The 21,339-nt window shown below is 59.3% G+C and overlaps 2 protein-coding genes across 3 annotated transcripts in view; one reads left to right on the top strand and one right to left on the bottom strand.

Moving 5' to 3' along the window:
* INKA1 (inka box actin regulator 1) overlaps positions 1-5,787 on the top strand; it is a gene marked incomplete at both ends in the record, with an annotated part of 74,846 nt that extends 69,059 nt beyond the window's left edge. The window contains 2 exons of one of the 2 annotated variants that reach the window (XM_080696754.1): positions 4,364-4,414; positions 4,990-5,787. In XM_080696754.1, coding sequence (XP_080552880.1) covers positions 4,364-4,414; positions 4,990-5,787 — 849 coding nt within the window. Of the gene's footprint in view, positions 1-4,363; positions 4,415-4,989 lie in introns of those variants that run through there. The other variant, XM_080696755.1, reaches the window with a different exon arrangement.
* Positions 5,788-6,054: 267 nt separating this feature from the next.
* On the bottom strand, positions 6,055-18,614 carry UBA7 (ubiquitin like modifier activating enzyme 7; the record flags this gene model as incomplete). The annotated part of the gene is made up of 25 exons (XM_080696652.1): positions 6,055-6,184; positions 6,596-6,696; positions 6,772-6,864; positions 8,858-9,049; positions 9,132-9,224; positions 9,421-9,503; positions 10,319-10,502; positions 10,594-10,668; positions 10,745-10,928; positions 11,005-11,069; positions 11,159-11,364; positions 11,439-11,604; positions 11,688-11,843; positions 11,918-11,998; positions 12,741-12,842; positions 12,933-13,103; positions 13,904-14,050; positions 14,136-14,233; positions 14,885-15,017; positions 15,094-15,184; positions 15,751-15,857; positions 15,936-16,070; positions 16,169-16,337; positions 16,421-16,556; positions 18,584-18,614. The coding sequence occupies 25 exons, from the start codon at positions 18,612-18,614 to the stop codon at positions 6,055-6,057; spliced, it is 3,129 nt and encodes a 1,042-aa protein (XP_080552778.1).
* Positions 18,615-21,339: the final 2,725 nt, after the last annotated feature.

Genomic DNA, 21,339 nt, shown 5'->3' with positions numbered 1-21,339 from the left:
CTGCAGAGGTCATGTGACACAAAGTCACATGAGTGCAGGACCCAACTTATCATCCCGGCCTTTTGATGGTAGGGATAAAGGATGACGATTGGACCCTCTAGCTTCTTCCTGCTGTCAAGGGGCGTCGTCAGGGGCCCCAGGCCGGGAGGAGTCAGGAGTCCAGTCCCCCAGAAGGGGTGCAGGTGGGTGCATAGCTGCAGTGCGAATTGGAGGTTACCCTGGACAGCTTAGTGATGTGCGCTTGAGGAGGCTTGAACAGGCAAGGGCTATTAAAGAAAAAAACAAATCATGAGATTGAGCAGGCGACCAAAAAGGAGACTGGCTTACTCAGTACCTGGAGAGCTACCCTGAGCTGGCAAAGAGGATGGAGGTTGAGGGATCCAGGAGCCGTCAGTCTTCAGCCAGGCTGAGTAGGACCAGCGGCGGGGCCTGGTCTGGAAAGGTGCTCCCCCTGTGTTGAGGCACCTGGGGCTCATCCTTTTCCAAGGGCACTGTTCCAGTGGCCCTCCTGGCCACACGCCGGGCACAGTCTGATTGGTAGGCGTGGCTTCGCCCCACTTCAGGCAGGCTCCTGGAGGTAGTCGTCGTTGCAGTCCTCCACACCTAGGTGGCGCTCCAGAGGGCTGAGCCGCCACCGCCAGCCGAAGGGCAGCTACCAGGGATCTGCTTTTTGGCAAAGTCGGAGTGTACGCTCCATTTCCGCCTGTTTCTCTCTGGAATTAAAACTTAGATGCCATGTTAAGGTTCTGTCAGCTGCGACGGACCTATACTCACAAAGAGAGCGTCCCGGGGCTGGTGTCCGGCAAGAATGGCAACGCAGACTCCCCATGGGCAGAGGGTGTCGCCCCAGCCCCGGCCCGGCGTTTCCCACAGCACCTAGGGCACGCCCACGCGGGCCGCCCAGCAAAATTGCAGTCTGGCGCGGGCCAAGATGGCGACTGTGACATCACCAGGCAGCGACTATGCGCCATCACAAAATGGCAGCTGGCGGGAAAATAAATGGCAGCTGATAGGGCAGAGCATTTGGAGGGATACCAGACTGCTTATAAAAGTTCCTAACTATTCCTGGGCCACCACAACCCATTTCCCAACTCGTATCAAGGCAGACAGGCGCTCAGGGCATCTGCTAGTATAAAGGTTCGACTTCCCATAATTGGTCACGGGCAGAAACGAAGAACAGGAAATGGGCGTCCCCGATTTCCCTGCTCAATCGCTCGGAAACGGAGGTTAAGAGATAGGGAAGAACGTCTTCATTCCTTCTCAAAACCGGAGGATGACCTGGTCATCCGCAGGGTGGTCCCAATGGACCAGGGGATAATGGGTCACCAAGCGCTTGGATTTTGGGGTCCCAGTGGACTGGAAGACCCAAGTCCGGAACCCGCTAACCAAGGGAAGGAGGCAGTTTACCGGAGTGAAGTGTTGCCAGCCAGTGCTGGCTGCGACAGAAGCGCTGAGAAGCTGCTGGGGGTGCGGTGGAGCTGGGGCACACGGATGCTGGTGGCTGGTGTGGATGGCATTGACGGCTGGCGCAGGCGGGATCAAAAAGTGGCACACAGGCAACATGGCTTGTCCAGTTTGCGGCGTGGAGACAAAATGGCTTCTAGGCATGCGGCAGTCACTGAGGCTGGGCCCCGAGGAGCACCGCCAGTGAGCTAGGCTTGGGCGGGCGAAACGGAGCAGCAGCAGCGAGTAGAGCTACGCCTGGCGCGGGTGACTGGCGGACACCGAAGCCGGCTGTGCGCCGCCCAATGAGCCTGGCTCGGGGCGAGCGGGGCAAATCGGCCAGAGGTCCCGGCGGTGACCGGAGCGCTGAGCTGGAACGGCGGTTTTAGGAGGTCCAAGCGGCAGGCAGAGGTCCTGGCTCGTGCAGGAGGTCGGCAAGCAGAGCAGGTGCCAGCATCACCCAAGGAGCCTGGCTCTGGGCGGGTGGAACTGGCAGCCTGGCGGCCGGCGGAGCCTGCACGCCCCGGCGGTGGTGGCTGCGGCTGCGGTGGCAGTGGAAGATAACTGTCGGTGCTCCAGAAGAGAGCACGTGGGCAGGAAAAGATGGCCACTGGCTCTCAGCAGAGCGCAGGGCCGGAATGATGGCCGCAGACTCTCAGCAGAGTGCGGGATCAGAAAGACGGCCACCGGCTCTCAGCAGAGCGCGGGGCCGGAAAGATGGCCACCGGCTCTCAGCAGAGCGCGGGGCCGGAAAGATGGCCACCGGCTCTCAGCAGAGCGCGGGGCCGGAAAGATGGCCACCGGCTCTCAGCAGAGCGCGGGGCCGGAAAGATGGTCACCGGCTCTCAGCAGAGCGTGGGGCCGAAAAGATGGCCGCGAGCTCTCAGCAGAGCTCAGGGCTGGAAAGATGGCCACCGGCTCTCAGCAGAGGACAGGGCCGAAAAGATGGCCGCGAGCTCTCAGCAGAGCTCAGAGCTGGAAGATGGCCACCGGCTCTCAGCAGAGCGCAGGGCCGGAAAGATGGCTGCGAGCTCTCAGCAGAGCTCGGGGCTGGAAAGATGGCCACGGACTCTCAGCAGAGCCCGGGGCGGGAAGAAGGCCGCCGGCTCTCCTGGAGAGCGCGGGGCTGGGGAAGAAGCTTACGGTCCGGGCAGGCACGGGGCGGCAGCGGCGGCAGTGGTGGGAGCAACGCCTGCAAGCGGAGCACTGGTGTGGGACCTCACAGTTGAGCTGCTGGCGGGTCGGAGAGTCCGGGGCTCAAAAAGAGAGTAAAAATAAAAACAGAAAACAGAAAAAAAAGAGGAAAAAAATGGGGAGGGACCCAAGAGTTCTCCCGGTTCGGCACCAAATGATAAGTAAAATAAAAAATTAATGCGAGTAAAATAAAAAATAATGTGCGTACGGCGGAGTGTGAAAAACACGAGAGAGGTCCGGTACACATGGCATGTAAAGTTTTAATGGCACGGCTCTCCCGGGGATCAGGGCGAGGCACCGTGGGGCCCGCGCGCCTGTCCGAAGCTAGAGGACGCGGGCTCTCCTTTTAAAGGCATGCATCTCGCGAGATGGGGGTTTTACTCATGGGAACGCCCAATTCTCGCGGGGGTTTCAGCCCCTCCCTTGCCCTGCAGAGGTCATGTGACACAAAGTCACATGAGTGCAGGACCCAACTTATCAACTAAGTTGCTGAGAGCCTCACTAAGTAGCTGAGGCTGGCTTCGAACCTGTGTGATCCTCCTGTCTCAGCCTCCCAAGCGCGGGGATTACAAGTGTGTGCCACCACGCCTGGCTTATTCTTTATTTTGAAATAGAGTTTTACTAAGTTGCAGAGGGCCTCACCTAAATAGCTGAGGCTGGCTTTGAACCTGTGATCCTCCTATCTCAGCCTCCCAAGTACTGGGATTACAAGCTTGCACCATCACACCCGGCCTTATTTTTTAAACAGAGTCTCACTAGGTTGGTTAAAGTTTCAGTACTTGCTGAGGTTGTCCTGGAACCTGTGATCCTCATGTCTCAGCCTTCCAAGTACTGGGGTCACAAGCATCTGCTTCAATTTCCATTCTGAGACAGGGTCTTGCTAAGTTGCCCAGGCTGGCCTGGAACTCGAGATCCTTCTCTAGTACCCGGGACTACAGGCAGGCACAGAGCATCCAGCTAGGATGCCCCTCTTCTTGATAGTTCATGGTGACCCCTCAGACCGCATCCGATGCCACATCCGCTGAGCATCCGGTCACAAACTAGCCCGATGCCCTCCTCACCCAGATTTTCTTGCCTGCTAAATCCAGTCTGTTTCCAGTTAGACTATACCGTGAACCTAGCGTCTGACTGCGGGGCCCAGGGCACAGGCTGTGACCGTCCCCGCGCAGAGGAGCCCCGCGCGGCCCACCAGAGGGCGGCCCAGCCCAGCGCGGCGAGCCCGCACGGGCGGGGATTCCCGAGGGCCCCCCAACTCTGCGGCGGGGCCTTGCGAGCCCCGAGGCTCAGAAGGGCCGAGCCCACTCCTGTCACCTCCCGGGGTTGTCGGGACCCCGCGGGGGCGAGGCCGACCCCCAGCGGCCTACAACACCGCCGGGTCCAGGATCGGGCGCCGCACGGTGCCTGTGGAGGGGCGGCCAGCGCCCTGGGGTGGCCGAGAGGCCGAGCTGCCCGCGCCACGCGGCGAGCGCAGGGTCCGCGCCCCGGACCAGGTCGGGCTTCAGTGACAGCGGCGCCGCGCGGGCACAGGGGCCGGGGCGTGGCCTCCGCGCGCCCCGCCCACGGGCGTGGCCTCCGCGCGCCCCGCCCCTGGCTGCGGGCCGGGGGCGGGGCGGCCGCCAGATGTTGGGGCGGCGGCGGCGCGGCGGGGCGCGCTGGCCGGCCGGCCCTGGCTGCGCGGCTCGCCGGGGCGGAGGAGGAGCGGCCGGCCTGGGGGCTCGGCGCGGCCATGCACAGCGCCCGGCTGGACAGCTTCCTGAGCCAGCTCCGCTGGGAACTGGTGAGGAGGGGTGGGTGTGGCCGCGAGGACGCGCGGGGCGCCGGCGACGGGAGCCGACCGCGGGCCAGATGGCCAGCGCTGGGCTGCGGGTGGTGGAGCTGCTCGGGCATCAAGTAGCAGGAGGGCAGTGGCGGGGGCTTCTCCTGGGGCAGAGCAGGGGTGCCCGGGGCCTAAAGAAGTGCGGCGCCGCTGTGGACGCCCAGCCTCAGACTGGCCTGTCCCTCCTTCCTCTGCCGCTCGCCAGCAGACCCCTGGCCTTCTCTGAAAGGCGCTTTGGGGGCCTGCTACCCCAAAGGCAGGATGCCCCCCCACCCCACCCCCGCGGAGCCCCGACAGGACGCACTTCCCGAAGCAGGCCCCGGTGGCGGGTGCCGACTTGCCCGGCCCTGCGTGCAGCAGCCTGCAGGACTGCCAGCCAGCAGGCCGGTGGATGGGAGCCGCGCCTGTTCTGCCCCGCTGCCAGGCCAGCCGGCCCTCAAGCCCTGCCACCCGCTCACCCTCCTCAGGGCTGGCCGGGTCAGGCTCGTGGGGTGACAAGCAACACCTTCCACCTGCGGCTCTTTCTTCCCCTGCAGCTGTGCGGCCGGGACACAGGCTCCTCGCCTATGCCTGGCCCCCTGCAGCCGCCCCCCAAAACCGGCCCAGGTGTGCAGCCCCGCCACCAGCTTCAGGCCCCCGAAGACTTTGAAGAGGACTCTGTCTGCTGTGTGGAGGAGGAGGAGGAGGAAGCTTTGGTGACAGAAGACAAGGGTGCAGCCTTCGGGAGTCCTAGAGAGCAAGGCCTGGACTGGGACTCTGGCTTCTCCGAGGTGTCAGGCAGCACCTGGCGAGAGGAGGACCTGCCGGTACCCCAGCGCCCAGCACTCCGAGCACGGCCCCCTCCTAGCCAGCGCCTCTCAGTCAGTGGCCTCTCCCTGGCCGGCAGGGAGCCTGTAGGCCACACACCGCCTGCCCACCGCCCGCGGCCCAAGTCCACCCCAGACGCCTGCCTGGAGCACTGGCAGGGACTGGAGGCCGAGGACTGGACGGCAGCCCTGCTGAACAGGGGTCGCAGTCGCCAGCCCCTGGTGCTGGGGGACAACTGTTTTGCTGACTTAGTTCACAACTGGATGGAGCTGCCCGAGGCAGCAAGTGAGGGGGGCGACGGAGGCGCACCCCGTGCTCGTGGCCGACCCCCCCAGTTCCTGCTCGGCCTCTCGGAGCAGCTGAGGCGCCGGCTGGCCCGAGCTCGGCGGGCAGCAATGGCAGGGAAACGGCTGTCGTGCCCGCCGCGCCCAGAGCTTGAACTGCCTGCGGACCTCTCGCGCTTCGCGGCCCTCATGAGCTGCCGCAGCCGCCAGCCCATCATCTGCGATGATGTCAGTTACCTCTGACCCTGCCCTCTTGCCTGGGACAATAAAGGCCTTTTTCTACGTTCTTGCTTCCGCGCGGCTCCGGAAGGCAGCCCCAACCCTGTGAGGCACAGCCCCGCCACACAAACCTGGTCTTTCCCTCCCTCCCAGGCTCCCTGTCCGGCCGGGCACGCCGTCGCTCCTGCCTCCACCCGCGCCTGCTCCTGAGCGTCGTTTATTGTTTATTGAGTGATGGTGTGGGCTCGCGCGCAGGCGGGTGGGCAGAGGAGGAGTGGGTGGCCGCCTCGGTCACAGCTCGTAGTGCAGGGGAGGGAAGGCAGTTCCGTCCTCCTCGCCCTCGCAGCTGAGCTCCAGGACCAGGACCCGCAGCCCGGGCTCCAGCGCCTGGCCCGTCACGTGCTGGACCAGTTCTGTCACCCTGGCACGGGGACGGGAGATGGGAAGGCGAGCTGAGGCAGAGGAGGGCAGCCCGGCTGGACCAGGGGGCGCTAGCGAGCCCTCAGGAGCCCAGGCCAGGAGCAACTCGAGACAGGAAACATCGGAAACTATTTTAGGAGCAGCTGGTGGGGCCAGCAGGGGGCAGGAAGCGTGGGTCCCAGGGGAGTGGGCTGTGAGAGAGCTGAGCAGGGCGTGGGGCCACTACTGGCCGAGCGGGCAGCTCTGAGGCCCCTGCTCAGGCTCCTGGGCCTCGCCCTGCCCCCAGCCCATTTGCTGGCCCCATTTGGTGAGAATGCTTCAGGAAGGTGTGAGGGGCCTAGAATGGCCTAGGGAGAAGAGGGAGGCTGTGTGTGGCCCGCCCTGGGCCTCCAGGACACTGGTGTGGGCTCACCTGAGGGGCAGATGCTGGGCCTGCTTTTCGGGTGGCCATTCTGCAGAATAGAGCAGGGCAGGGCCGAGCAGCACCCTCCGCACGCTCAGAGCCTGTTGTTCCTAGAGAGACACACGGGTCAGCGCCGTCGCCTGGCTGGCCGGGCCGGGTTGGGGCAGAGTGGGTTCAGGGCACACCTGTAGATGGGCCAGCAGGGACTCCAGCGTCTTCTCTGGCCGTCCAGCTGGCACTGTCAGGCGGTCCCAGCAGGTCCACTTCAGGTGCTGGAACTGGAGGGTGGCGGTGGGGGGTGAGCAACTTCTCACACAAACCGGCCACCCCAGTCCCAGTTACCAGCCGCCTCTCCTGGGGGGAGGCGCTGATGGAGGCAGGAAGGTGGGGGCGGGGTAGAAGGTGGGATCTGGGCCCAGGCAAGGCACAGGAAATGGGCCGTGGGGCCCACACAAGGAAACAGACGGGTCCATCTCACGCCAGTTGTTGTAGGAGCGAGGGGGTGGTACTTCCCGAGGAAGCGAGCAGTCTCTGATAAAGCTGCCTGTCCCACACACGCAAAGCTGGGAGCTGGGAGACGATCTTTACTTCCAAAGCCTTGGGCTTCTTTTGGGCACACAGGGGACAAGGGTACAGTGACCATTGGGGCCCTTGGCCCAGAGATTGGGTGGGGGAGAGCCCATAGAGGCCTCTTCCAATCCAGTGGCCCTCCCTGTCTCAAGATCTTGAAGGAACCGGGTGCAGTGGTGCACAGGGCACCTGTAATCCCAATACTTGGGAGGCTAAAACAGGAGGATTGCAGGTTTGAGGACAGCTTCAGCAACCTGGTGAGACCCTGTTTACAAAAAAAATCTCAATACTTGGGAGGCTGAGACAGGAAGATCACAGGCTTGCAGCCAGCCTCGGCAACTTAGTGAGACTGTTTCCAAATAAAAAAATAAAATAGGAGCCAGACGTGGTGGTACACGTTTCTAATCCTAGTTCTTGGGAGGCCGAGACAGGAGGATCGCAGGTTCTCAGCCAGTCTCAGCAACTTGTGAGACCCTCTGCAACTTAGTGAGACTCTATTTCAGAATAAAAAAAAATCAGGCTGGAGGTGGAGCTCAAAGGTAGAATGACTTGGGTTCAATTTCTAGTAACACACACACACACACACACACACACACACACACACACACACAAATTAATTAAATAGGGCCAGAGCCGGGGTATAACTCAGAGAGAGAATGCCTCTGGGCTCAATCCTCAGCACCACAAAAAATAAAAATAAATAAATAAAAAGAAGTCTTGAGGTCCTGGTGCCTAGAGTTGAGGACAGAAGGGAGGCAGGCAGCCAGGACAGGGGGATTACACCAGGCTCTGAGAAACCCAGTGGGGTTAAGCTGAGACAGGGCCAGAGGCAAGATGGGGCCCTCCCGGCCATGGACAAAGGCAGCCTGTGTGCTGCTTCAAGGTGGGGCAGCTCACAAAGGGGCCGTGTGTGCCGTGTCCAGAGGGACCCTGGAGCTGCTCGCTGGTGACCTCTGCCCTGCCCCCTGGCGCCAGCACTCCCTCCACCCGTTTCCTGTGCCCCAAGGAAATGCCATCTACTGTGGAGGCTGCGTGCAGTTGGCGGTGTTCCCAGCCCTGCAGTCACAGGAACACACGGGCTCGAGAGCCACCAGCACCCGTATGCATGCACACAGGCACATCCACGCGTGTCCACAGTGAGCAAGAACCCTGCGTTCCCATCTGGCACACACTTGTGCAAGCTTCCTCTCTCCCTGCCTGCACACCAGGGATGCCCAGACGCTGGCATGCTCACATCTGTCACATAAACACCCACACTCCTGGAGCAGGGCGGCCCCGCCCCCCGCCAGCCTGGGCCCACTAACTCAGCTTGGGGGGGCAGGCCAGGGCCCTGAAGAGGGGTGTGAGACTCTGGGGTTGGGGTGCCGCCTCCCCCACCCCGCCGGCCACCCCTCCCCCATCCCCGCCTCAGGGGTACTCCTGGGAAGGAGGGGCTGGGGCTGTGAGGATGTCTGGTCTCGCTAATGAGTTAAAGCTGCGTCTCCCCAGACCCCGGCTGCAGGGGGGCTGAGGGGACGGCTGACGGCTGCTTCCTGTGTCTGACAGGTCCCAGGCTGGCCTCACAGCAGGAAGGGGCTGGAGGGAGCCCTGGAGACTCCCCCACAGCCTGGATCTGGACAGAGGCCACAGCTAGAGTGTTTGGGCAGATGCAGGGGAAACCCAGGACCAGTCGGGGCGGGGGTGGTGGGTGCCGGGGCTCACCGTCTGGATGGCCGGGGCGGAAGGAACCCAGCGTTCGAAGCGGTTTTCAGCCAGGTGCAGAGCGCTGTGGCGAAAGGCACCCAGGGTCCGCAGCCCACCCACCACCTTATACAGCTCCAGGCCCAGCAGGCCTGCCACAGCGGCTGAAGTGGTGGCAACGGCTGGGATGATCTGGCCCATGATTTGTTGGCTCTGCCAAGGACAGGAGGACCCCGAGGTGTTGGACGAGGGCTTGGCCTCCGCGTCCAGACCTGAGCCCCTGGGGTGGGGCTACCTGAGCCCGGCTGGCCGGTGGGATCCCGTAGTTCTGAGAGCGCAGGGTGGCTGCGGCAGTCACGAAGTCTACGTGGAAGTTGCTGTCACCGTCCTGCCAGGCCCGAGGCATGGTGGTGCTCAGGGGCACTTCTTCACCACAAAGCCCCGTCTCACACCCAGGTCTTCGGAGATGTACCGCGGATGCTACCGGCTCTCCTTGTCCACAGCGAGCCGAGGCTCCAGAGGGCAGTGCCCTCCTGACTCCCACCCTCCCCAGCCCCACTCCTCGCCCCCACCTAGGATCCCACCTTCTCAAACTTCAGAGGTTTCAGGGAAGGGCCCTCGCTCCAGACTTCCAGGGCTTCCTGCAGGTCCTCCAGCTGCTCGGGGCCTGTTGGGGATGGGATGAGGTTTGCACTTGGGTTTGCTGAGGGTCTAAGTTGCTGAGGCTGGCCTCGAACCTGTGATACTGTGATTACAGGCGTGTACCACCCCCCCTCACATCAAATCAGGGCCCCCTGACTGATGCTGCAGCCCTGCCTTTCACCTGCGCGAGCACATGTGCACCTCTGTGGCTGGCCTCCCTGGGCCCTGCCTTTCACCTGCGTGAGCACGTGTGCACCTCTGTGGCTGGCCTCCCTGGGCCCCGCCTAGCTTTTCCCGGGCTCTTTTCTTTTTCTGGTCCCGGGGATTGAACTCAGGCGCATTCTACCTCCGCGCTACATCCCTAGTCCTATTTGTTCCTTTCTTTTTTTCTTTTCTTTTTTTTTTCTTTTTTCTTTTTGTAGGGCTGGGGAGATGGAACCTAGGGACATTCTACCTCTGAGCTACATTCCCAGCCCTGTTTTTTATTCTTTGAGACAGGGTCTCACTAAATTGTAGAGGGCCTTACTAAGTAGCTGAGGCTGTCTGTGAATCACGATCCTCCAGTCTCAGCCTCCTAAGTAATGGCATTACAAGTGTGCACCACCATGCCCATGCCCGGCAGCTTTTTTTTTCTTTTCTTTTTTTTTCTGACTCCCAAGGGAACTGGGATACAGAGTAGGAAGCAGGGAGAGGACGTCCCAAGGGCCAGAGTGGGGCTAAACCTAGAGAGAAGCAGGTCAGAGGGCCGAGAGGCAGAAGTTGGCTGCGGGGTACCCAGCTCAACTGAAGACAGAGCCAGGCCTTTGAGTGGCAGTGGAAGGCCAGGGCCAGGGGTCTCACCCAACTCAGCGGCCGCCGGAGCCGGCTCCGGGCTCTCGGCAGGGATGGGAGCCCGGCCCTGGGAGCCAGGCTGCAGCAGTGGCGCCAGCAGCCCGGGGAGGGCGGTCGGATCGCGGGAGCCGGGCAGCCTGTGCATCTGGGCATATAGGTTGGCAGCTGCCAGCACGTAGAGGAGGTGCACGTCCTGTGGTCAGAAGCGGGGCGGGCAGGTGAGCGCGTGGAGTGCCTGGGAGCGTGCGCCTCTGCTCTGAGGAGCCCCAAGGGACCCTCCTCACTTGGCTGCTGTCAAATTCCAGAGGCTGCGGGCACCGTCTGGGTCCCGACCAGAACAGAGTTCCATCCTCAAGCACCTAGGGAGTGTGAGTGTGAGTGTGCCGGGTGAGTGTGGTCCCCGGGGCCTGCGCCCCCCAGGCCCGAGACGCCCACCTTGTCAGGAGGGAGGCTCCTCAGCAGCTGTGTGATGCCGTCACGGAAGCGCCACTGCCAGTGGCCCAGCGCCCACACCACGCAGTCTTGCCAGGTCTGTGGGCGCGCCCTTCGGCCTCCCAGCACCGGCTGCAGGAGGGTCAGTACCTGCAACCTGTCCGTGTCTGCCGGGAAAGCACGCGCCCTGGGGGGGGGGTTGAGGCTCTACATCACAGGGCGCTTGGAGCCCCCAGTGCCCTCGCCCCTCTTGCTGGCCTTACTGTTGGTAGCGGTTGATGGTCTCTGCAGAGAGTCGGAAGAGTCCTTCAAATTCATCCCGGGCCCACTGCAGGGGAGGGAGGGGCACTGAGGCGTCCCCCAGGAGGATGCTGGGGGTCTGGGTGCCGCAGGGAGCGGCTGGTGCGCGCTGCTCACCTGCAGGGTGTGCTCTGCGGTGCTGGGGAAGTGGCGCAGGGTGCAGACCGGCTGCGGGGCGTCCTCGGAGTCCGCAGCCGAGGCGGGGCCTCTGTAAGTCTCAGTCACATGGGGCAGGAACACCGAGGCACTGCCGCGGGTGCCCTGGGTGCCCGCCTCCAGCAGTGGCTTCAGGTAGTGGGTACAGCGAGCTGCCACATAGCGTCCTGGTGAGGGGCGGAGGGTCAGGCGCGGGCTGGGAAAGCCCTGGGCGAGGGCAGAGCTTAAGGCGGGCACTCACGGGCCTGGAAACTGTCCAGGGCAGCGGCCACGCCATCCACACCGGAGAAGAAGCTGTCCCCGAACACACCGTGTGTGCTGGGATCCAGTGGGTAGGAGAGTGCAGTCACCTGTAGGTCTGGGTTCAGTCTCTGGGCAGCCGCTGCAGCCACCTCTGCCTTGGGCCTCTGAGACCAAGGGAGGAAGCTGGTGCACCCGGGTCAACGTGGAGGGCAGCCCGGGGCTGTGGGGCGGCCCACTCGACACTCACACCAATGTCCTGGGGCCTGAAGAGGAGCTGCCGGCTGAGGTTAGAGCGCTCTACGTGGTCCATGTCTGAGACCGTCACGCCGCCGCGTCCGCCAGCCCCCAGGCCCACCAGGGCGAAGCCTTTGAGCAGCTCACAGCCGATGGCGCCAGCGCCCACCTGCTGACACGCGCAGCCTTAGCCAGAGGGCCTCCCTCCATCCACCCCTCCCTCCCTCCCTCCCCACAGCTCACCAGGAGGTAGTGCTGGTGCCTCAGTTTCCCCTGAAAATCAGCCCCAAACACTGCGATCTGCCCATCATAGCGACAGCCCCTCTAGGGGATACAGACGGGGCTCAGTGAGGGCGGCTGGCCCATGCTGCGCCCTCCCCCATCTACCACCCTGGAGGACTGAGCCCAGAGGCCTTCTGCCTCCAAGCTACACCCCCAGCCCTATTATTATATTCATTAGTTTTTTATTTTGAAACAGGGCCTCACTAAGTTGCTGAGGCTGGCCTCGAATCTGCAACTCTCCAGTCTCCCAAATACTAGGATTACAGGCATGCACCACCCACACCCGGCTTTTTTTTTTTTTTTTTTTTTAATTTGTGTACTAGGGATGGAACCCAGGGGCATTCTATCTCAAAGCTATATCCCCAGACCTTTTTTTTTTTTTTTTTTTTTTGCGGGTCTGGGAGTGGAACCCAGGGGCATTTGACCTCCGAGCTACACCCCCAGCCCTATTTTTTCTTCTTTATTTTGAAACTGGGTCTCATTGAGTTGCAGAGGGCCTCGCTAAGTAGCTAAGGCTGTCCGTGAACTGCGATCCTCTGGTCTCAGCCTCCTGAATGCTGGGGTTACAAGTGAGCGCCACCACGACCGGCTCCCCAGCCCTACTTTTTATTTTGAAACAGGGTCTCACTAAATTGCGAAGGGCCTCATTAAGTAGTTAAGGTTGGCCACAAACTTGTGACCCTCCTGTCTCAGCCTCCCAAATACTGGGATTATAAGTGTGAGCCACCACACCCGGCTTAGCCCTGGTTTTGGACAGGTTTGCACCCCCACCGCAGGACCTTACCGGGGCACAGTCCTCAGAATTGGGAAGCTGATCTTCTGGAAGACAATCGAGGGCATCAAAATAGAGCCACTGGTCCAGCGGCATGAACTTCCGGGAGACTGCCTAGGAGCCAGCAGTTCAGACCCAGGGCTCTGCCTCCCTTCAGCCCTCGCTCTGGGCTCCCTCTCCTTCCCGCCCGCCCGCGCCGCGCACCTTCAGGACTTCCTGTGCCACCACTGCCCCCAGAAAGGCCGCCATGGGGCTCAAGTCCCCCGCGCTACTCAGAGCAACTGTCCGCAGGAGGCCCTCGTCCAGTGGCTCCTCTTCTGTCCCCTTCAGTGGTCCCAGGGCCCAGGCCAGGCCCACCATGACCTCTGCATCCGCCTGTGGGGAGAGCTCTGTGGTACCACAGGCAGGCCTGGCTGAGTCCTGTCCCACCAAAAAGCATAATTAATAATAATAATAATAATAATAATAATAATATAAAGAGATAGTGGTTTTTATCCTTTGTTGTTGGATTTTTTGGTACTAGGATTGAACATGGGGGTGAGGGGTCAGTTCCAATTCTAAGGTATACTCTCAGCCTTTGTATTTTTTACTTATTTTTGTCATCCTGGGGATGGAACCCAGGGACATTCTGCCAAGCTACACCCCCAGCCCTATTTGCCTTTCTTTATTTGGAAACAGGGTCTCGCTGAGTTGCAGAGGGCCTCACTAAGTAGCCGAGGCTGGCCCTGAACCTGTGATCCCGAGTGCTGGGTGGCAAGCCTGCCCCACCACGCCGGCTCTTTATTTTTATTCTTGAAACAGGGGCTTGCTAGGTTGATGAGAGTCTCACTACTTGCTGGGCTGTCCTTGAATCTGTGACCCTCCTGTCTCAGCCCCTAAGTGCTGGGATTACAGACGCGCACCACTACGCCCGGATATATACATTTACTTTGAAACAGGGTCTAGTTCGGTTGCTGAGGTTTCTCGCTAGGTCACTGAGGTTGGCCGTGACTTCGGCTCCTCAGGCTCCCAAGTACTACGATCACAGGTGTGTGCCCGCTTGGCTTTCTTGTCTCCCTTCCTCCCTCCTCAGTGAGGGAACCGCCAGCTGCTCCGTTGCCGCACTGTGGAGCTGAGGCCTGGCAGCTGAAATGCCAGCGGGACGGAGGCTGGCGGCCGTGCCGCGGGCCACTCACAGCGTGCCAGGGCCGGGGCAGCCGGCCGTGCAGGTGCTGGAACTGGTGCAGTGCGCGGAAGGCCTGGTGCAGGTGGCGGGCGCGGAGGGCTTCCTGTCGACCCTGGGCCACCACCCGGGGCTGGAGCAGGGCTACCTCCAGGGGCTCCTGCGGGGAGACTCGGCTTAGAGCGGGGCCCCGAGCACGGTGGCCCCGCGCGGCACCCGCATCCCCCAGGTGCCCCTGCACTCACATGGCTCACAATCTGGGGCCTCTTGACCTCGGTGACTGACCCACCACGCAGGTAACGGGAGAAGGCTGTGGTGTCCCCAATCTCCAACGCCCCATCCTCTGGGGGAGATCAGCCTAGTGAGTCACCACCCTGAGCCCGAGCAGCCCCCACATCCCTCTGTATCCTGGAATGTCTACACTTTGGGTGGGTCAAGGGAAGGGGTCCCTAAGTACCAGACTGTGTTCATCCCCATGGGGACCCTGAGTGTATGTGTGTGTGGGGTGTACAGGGAACTGAACCCAGGGGCGTTCTACCTCCGAGCTACGCCCCTAGCCCTTTTTATTTTGTAATAAGATCTCACTAAGTTCCTGAGGGCCTGAATCGCTGAGAGTGGCCTCAAACCTGCGATCCTCTAGTCTCGGCCTCTCAGGTACTGGGATTACAGGTGTGAGCCGTGTCCAGCTCCGGGGCTCGGCCGTTGCTCCTGGGGTGGGGGTGGGGCTGGCTTGCCTCTCTTTTTATTTATTACTCACTTACATTTACTTATGTATTTATTTTTATTTTTGCAGTACTGGGGATGGAACTCGGGACGTTCTACCTCCGAGCTACAACCCCAGCCCTATTTTTTATTCTCTATTTTGAAACAGGGTCTCACTGAGTTGTGAAGGGCCTCACTGAGTAGCTGAGGCTGGCTTCGAACCGCGATCCTCCGGTCTCAGCCTCCCAAGTGCTGGGGTCACCTGTGTGCACCCCGGCTCCTGCTGGCTTACCTCTCACGTGGACAGGCCTGGGAGGACAGCCGTTGAGCTCAGCCATGCCCTCAATGCCAGAGAAAGTGACCAAGTCCCCACTGCAGAAGGAGTCCCCAGGGCCTTTCCTCACAGTCAGAATGCCCGGCGAGCCCTGGGTTGAGGCAGCTCGGCTCAGGGGAGCCATCCTGACTTCACGGGCCCTGGCTCGCCCCTCGGTCAGCTCTTACCTGGGAGATGTCCAGGACGGCAGCCGTCAGAGGTTCTGCCTCTGTAGGGTCCTCCACGGTGAAGGCCTCACCAAAGTCACAGAATACCTGCCTGGTGTGGGGCGGCAGGGACCACCGAGCTGGCCCACGCTGTGGCCAGGCCCAGAGGGCTTGGACGGGGAAAGGAATGCTGGGAGAGGCTTGTACACTAGGACATCTGGTTTGTTACTGGGGATCCAGTCCAGGGGCATTTTACCTGAGAAAAACTCCGGCCTGGCCTTTTTTGTTTTTGCTGTACTGGGAGTGGAACCCAGGGGCTTTCTACCTCCAAGCTATGCCCTTAGCCTCATTTTTTTATTCTTTATTTTGAAATGATCCCACTAAGTAGCCGAGGCTGACCATTAACATGCAATTGCATCTGTAATCTTAGCCTCCCAGGTACTGGGATTACAGGCGTGTGCCACCACACCCGGTTTAGACGGTTTCTTTTTTGGGAGGTGGGGGGCAATCCTAGAGCAGGCTTAGAGGCTGAGGTAGAGGAACTGGGGGTGGGGCTGGTGACCAGAATACAGGTCTGCGCGGGAGGAGGGGCCTGGGGCAAGCTCGAAGCGGGGACAGGGACGGCACTGGGACCAAGCATGGGCTGTGACTGGCAGCGGGGCCGGCGGTCTCACTCACCCCACGAGGCCCCGGGTATCAGCTACCAGGAAGCCGACTCCGTGCTTGTGGCACAAGGCACCCACCCTCAGCTGCTCGTCCAGCCTGGAGCTGGTGAGCACCACCACCTGGGGAGCGCAGCAGCAGGGTGAGGGCCGGAAGGGCCGGCACAGGCCGTGTGGAGGCCGGAGGGGCTGGGGAGGTACCTGGAAGCTCAGCAGCAGGTCTTCCGTGAGGTTGCCCGGGTGGACGAGGACCTGGACAGCTTCACTGAGCTGAGCCAGGGCTTTCTGGGAGGCCTCTGCCCTGCTCCTCGCCAAGTCTTTCTCCGAGAGGAAGAACTAGGGAGAGGCCCAGAGCAGCCGCACAGAAAGTCTGCCTGGGCCCTGCCTCCAGCTGGTCGGGAACCCAGGGCACCCCCAGCCCCCAGCATCCTAACCTGGGCAGCCAGGTCAGACCAGCAGGTGGGGTGGGAATCGTGCAGCGTGAGGCTGCCCACACCCATCAGGACCAGGTTCTTGGCCACCTCAGCCCCCAGGCCCCGCAGGCCAGATAGCAGGACCCTGGCTCCCCGGATCCTCTGCATGGCCGGCAGCCCCAGCACCTGCCTGTGGAGGGGAGGGAGCGGGGGTGGGCGGCTGGAGAGGAGAGGTGTGAGGGCCGCCCCTGCCCACCCCTCCTCCATGCTCACAGCTGCCTGGAGTACAGCTCCTCGTCCAGCGGTGCGCGGGGCCCCTGTGCGGCCATCCTGGGCAGCTCAGGCCCTGGCCCAGGCTCTGGCTCTGGCTCCAGGCTCCGCTCCTGCCCTGCCACCAGTTCCTGCAGCCCTGGGAAGTGAAGCGGCGCCAGCAGGGGTCGTAGCCAGCACACACTTACCCAGGAGCCGGCAGCTGAGGAAGCAGCTGGCTAGGATTCTCTTGGGCAGCTTTCACTTCGAGGAAAACAAAAGTGAAACTGACCAGAGCCGGAGCGGGTTCCTGTTCCTGTCTCTAGACCAGGGCAGAGCCAGCCCTCGGCGGGGCAGTGCTGCCCAGGACCGTGGACGGGGCCACTCAAGGTGGGAGGCAAGGAGCGGCCAGTCGTGTCCTGTCTTCTTATTCTTCTTTGCTTTTCTTTGTTGGTGCTGGAGGTTGAGCCCAGGGGCATTCTACCTCTGGGTTCACCTTCAGCCTTATTTTATTTTTTTTAGTTTGAAGTAGGGTCTCGCTAAGTTGCAGAGGGCCTCACTAAGTAGCTGAGGCTGTCCATGAACCTGTGATCCTCCTGTCTCAGCCTCCCAAGTGCTGGGATGACAAGTGGGCGCCACCACTCCTGGCTTATTTTTCTCTTAAACTTCTGAAGTAAAATTGTTGGCTGACAAAAACTTGCAAAAATCATATAGATTCCTGTGTCCTGTGTTCTTTTTCTCTCTCTCTCTCTCTCTCTTTTTTTTTCGTGTGCTGGGGATGAAACCCAGGGGCATTCAACCTTTGAGCTATGCACCAGCTCTCTTTTTATTTTGAAAGTCTCACTATGTTGCTTCATGGTCCTCAAACCTGTGATACTCCTGTCTTGGCCTCCCAAGTTCTAGGATTACAGGTGTTACAGGTGTACACGACCCTATCCAGCCCTTTTTATTTATTACATACACACACACACACACACACACACACACACACACACACACGCACGGTGGTACTGGGGGTGGAACCCAAGGGCATCCTACCATCGAGCTACACCACCCAGCCCTATTTTTTTTGTTTTGCGGTACTAGGGATGGGACTCCGCATTCTACCTCCGAGCTATACCCCCAGCTCTATTTTTTATTCTTTATTTTGAAACAGGGTCTGAGTTGCAAAGGACTTCACTAAGTAGTTGAGGCTGTCTGTGAACCCCGATCCTCCTGTCTCAGCCTCCTGAATGCTGGGATTACAAGCGTGCGCCACCACGCCCGGCTTTTCTCAGCCCTATTTTTTATTCTTTTTTTTTTTTTTGGTGGTACTGGGGATGGAACCCAGGGGCCTTCTACCTCCAGGCTACACTACCAGACCTAGTTTATATTTTATTTGGGAACAGGGTCTCTTAAACCAACTGAGGCTGGCTTCAAACCTGCGTGATCCTCCTGTCTCAGCCTCACAAGCATGGGGACTACAAGCGTGCGCCACCACGCCCGGCTTTATTTTTTATTCTTTATTTTGAAACAGGTCTCACTATGATGCAGAGGAACTCACTAAGTAGCTGAGGCTTGCCACGAACCTGCAATCCTCCTGTTTCAGCCTCCCAAGTACTGGGGTTACAGGTATGTGCCACCACGCCTGACTGGGTTTTATAGATCTAAAACGGAAACCCGTGTGCCACCATGCCCGGACGTTCTATTTGATTTTTACAAACTCTTTTTGCAGTGTGTGCTCCCTGTGTGTGCTCACTCAAATCTCCGTTATCTCTGCAGTCAGTGACCTGGCAAAGCCTCAGTCAAACAAAACCAACGGCACCGGCAGTCTTCTGAGGGAGGGGCAGGGCAGTAGGGAAACCAAGGCAGGCATCTCAGCCCACCCAAGCGCACAAGCACAGACACGGAGGGCAAGGTCTCCACTGGCTGCGGGCGCTCTGAGCTGCGCAACGGCTGCCTGGCTCACACTGCTGCCTTACCAAAGAAGGCTCGCTGTGGCTTCTCCCTGCACCTCCTGCTGATACGGGTCTGATCAGGGCCGGAGTGCTGAGATAGTTGATTACAATCGCTACTCGTTTGAGCTCAGTGCTTACTTTGATCAAGAGACCGGCCCTGGAGCTCCTGACTCCGACGGTTACGAGTAACCGCACTCCACAGGGTTTGATTACTGTGGCCCTGTAACAAGGCCTCCACTGGGGGCTGTACCCAGGGCAAACACTCCACGTAGCAGCTGCATCTCCAGCCCTGGCTATCGTGTGTGTGTGTGTGTGTGTGTGTGTGTGTGTGTGTGTGTGTGTGTGCGCGTGGTACTGGGGATGGAACCCAGGGACATTGTACCCCCGAGCTACACCCCCAGCCCTATGTTTTAGTCTTTTTATGTTTGAAACAGGGTCTGAGTTGTGAAGGGCTTTGCTAAGTAGCCGAGGCTGTCCGCAAACCCCGACCCTCCGGCTTCAGGCTCTGGAAGGCTCAGATCACAAGCGTGCGCCACCACGCCCTGCTAGCCCTTGCTATTTTTGAGACAGTATCTCACTTAGTTGTCCAGGCTGGCTTTGAACTTGTGATCCTCCTGCCTCAGGCTACAGAGAATTTGGGATTACAGGATGTGTGAATCTTTTTAAAGTTGTTTGGCTATTAGAGACCTCTTTAGTTCATATGAATGTTTTGCGGTACTGAGGATGGAACCTAGGGGCATTCTACCTCTGAGCTGAACCCCCAGCCCTGTTTTTTTGTTTTTTTTTAAACAGGGTCTCACTGAGTTGCAAAGGGCCTCATAGTAGCTGAGGCTGTCCTCGAACCTGTGTGATCCTCCTGTCTCAGCCTTCCAAATGCTGGGATGACAAGCGTAGGCCACCATACAGCTCACCCTCACTTTGTGCAGCTGAGCACGAGCAGGGCGTGCTGGTACAAAGTTGTAATCCCAGTACTTGGGAGGCTGAGACAGGAGGATTGCAGGTCCTTTGCCAGACAGCCTCAGCTACTTAGTGAGGCCCTCTGCAACTTAGTGAGATGCTGTTTCCAAATAAAGAATACAAAATAGGACTGGGGGTGTAGCTCAGAGGTAGAATGCTCCTGGATTCAATCCCTAGTACCACAAATTTTTGAATATAAAGCTGGCCATGGAAAGGCTAGATAACTGACCCGAAGTTGCTTATATAAAGAGGCTACAAGGAGCTGCCTTCTGCTTTTTTCAGGGGAGTGGTCCAGGGGGTGGAGCCCAGGGGTATTCTACCTCCGAGCTACACCCCCAGACCTATTTATTTATTATTTATTTATGGTACTGGGGGTGGAGCCCAGGGGTATTCTACCTCCGAGCTACACCCCCAGACCTATTTATTTATTATTTATTTATGGTACTGGGGGTGGAGCCCAGGGGCATTCTACCTCTGAGCTATACCCCCGGCCCTATTTTTTATTCTTTATTTTGAAACAGAATCTGAGTTGGAGAGGGCCTCCCTAAGTAGCTGAGGTTGTCCGCAAACTGTGATCCTGTCACAGCCTCCCAAATATCTTATTTTATTTGTTTAATTTTGCGGGTCTGGAGGTGGAACCCAGGGGCATTCGACCTCCAAGATATACCCCCTGCCCTATTTTTTATTCTATTTATTTATTTATTTATTTATTTATTTATTTATTGCGGGTCTAGATATGGAACCCAGAGGCATTTGACCTCCGAGCTACACCCCCTGCCCTATTTTTTATTCTTTAATTTGAAACAGGGTCTCACTAAGTTGCGGAGGGCCTCACTAAGTAGCTGAGGCTGGCCGCGAACCGTGATCCTCTGGTCTCAGCCTCCCGAATGCTGGGATTACAAGCGTGCGCCACCACGCCCGGCTTTATCCTTTTATTTTTTAAAAAGGGCCTCACTAAATTGCTGAGGCTGGCTACAACCTGAGATCCTCCTGTCTCAGCCTCCCAAGGAGTGGTGAGACACCATCACGATGGGCTCCCCAGATCTATTTATCTATTTATTTTTGGGAACTGGGGATTGAACCCAGGGTATTCTACTTCCAAACTAGACCCTCAGCCCTATTTTGAAAGTCTCACTAGGTTGACGAGAGTCTCACTACTAGCTGAGGCTGTCCTTAAACCTGTGATCCTCCTGTCTCAGCCTTCCAGGTACTGAGATTACAAGTGTGCATCACCATACCTGGCTCACAGCATTATACTACTCATGCCAAATTTATAATCTATTTATTTATTTATTTATTTATTTATTTATTTATTTCAGAACAGAGGATTGAACCCAGGGTCATTCTACCTCTGAGCTACACCTGCAGCCCTACTTTTTATTTATTTGGAAACAGGGTCAAAATTGCAGAAGGTCTAAGTTGTTGAGGCTGACCTTGAACCTGTGATCCTCCTGTCTCAGCCTCCCAAGGACTGGGATTACAAGCATGTGGCACCACGCCCGGCCTACCTTTTTATTTTGAAACAGGGCCTGGCTAAGTTTCTGAGGGAGGCTGGCCTTGAACCTGTGATCTTCAGTGTTGGGGTCACAGAAGCACCACTGCGCCTGGCTTCAGCCTCTCCTCTGTCCACTACCAAGCTGACATCACTCTTCCTCAGTGACGTCCTGGGCTCGTGCGGCCCCGCGGCCCAACACTGGCACTGAGAGCATCACACCTCCCTCCTTGGACCTCTCAGCCTCGTGCAGGTGTCTGAGGATCCAGATGAGCTGCTATCCTATCTGCTAGAAGCTTAGGGCCTCCGGGTGGTAGCAAGTGCATGGGGCGGGGCTAGTGCCAAGAGCCCCCGCTGGGGACGGGTGTGCCCGCCCTCACTCTCTGCTTGTGCCAGGTTATGGCGTGTGAACAGAGCTGAGCGACCTGGCTCCTGCTGGCGCCTCCCTGTGCCCAGAGCCGCGGGCTGGGCTGCGCCGCTGGGTCTAGCAGGGATGCTCTCGCTTGGAGTGCCACCAAGCCCCAAATGTTGGTGTGAGTTTATAGTCCCGTAGCCAG

This window comes from Muscardinus avellanarius (assembly GCF_963383645.1).
Source record: "Muscardinus avellanarius genome assembly, chromosome: 5".
NCBI classification, from domain to species: domain Eukaryota; kingdom Metazoa; phylum Chordata; class Mammalia; order Rodentia; family Gliridae; genus Muscardinus; species Muscardinus avellanarius.
Note: the sequence above shows the minus strand (reverse complement) of the source record. Positions and strands in the feature narration are given on the sequence as shown.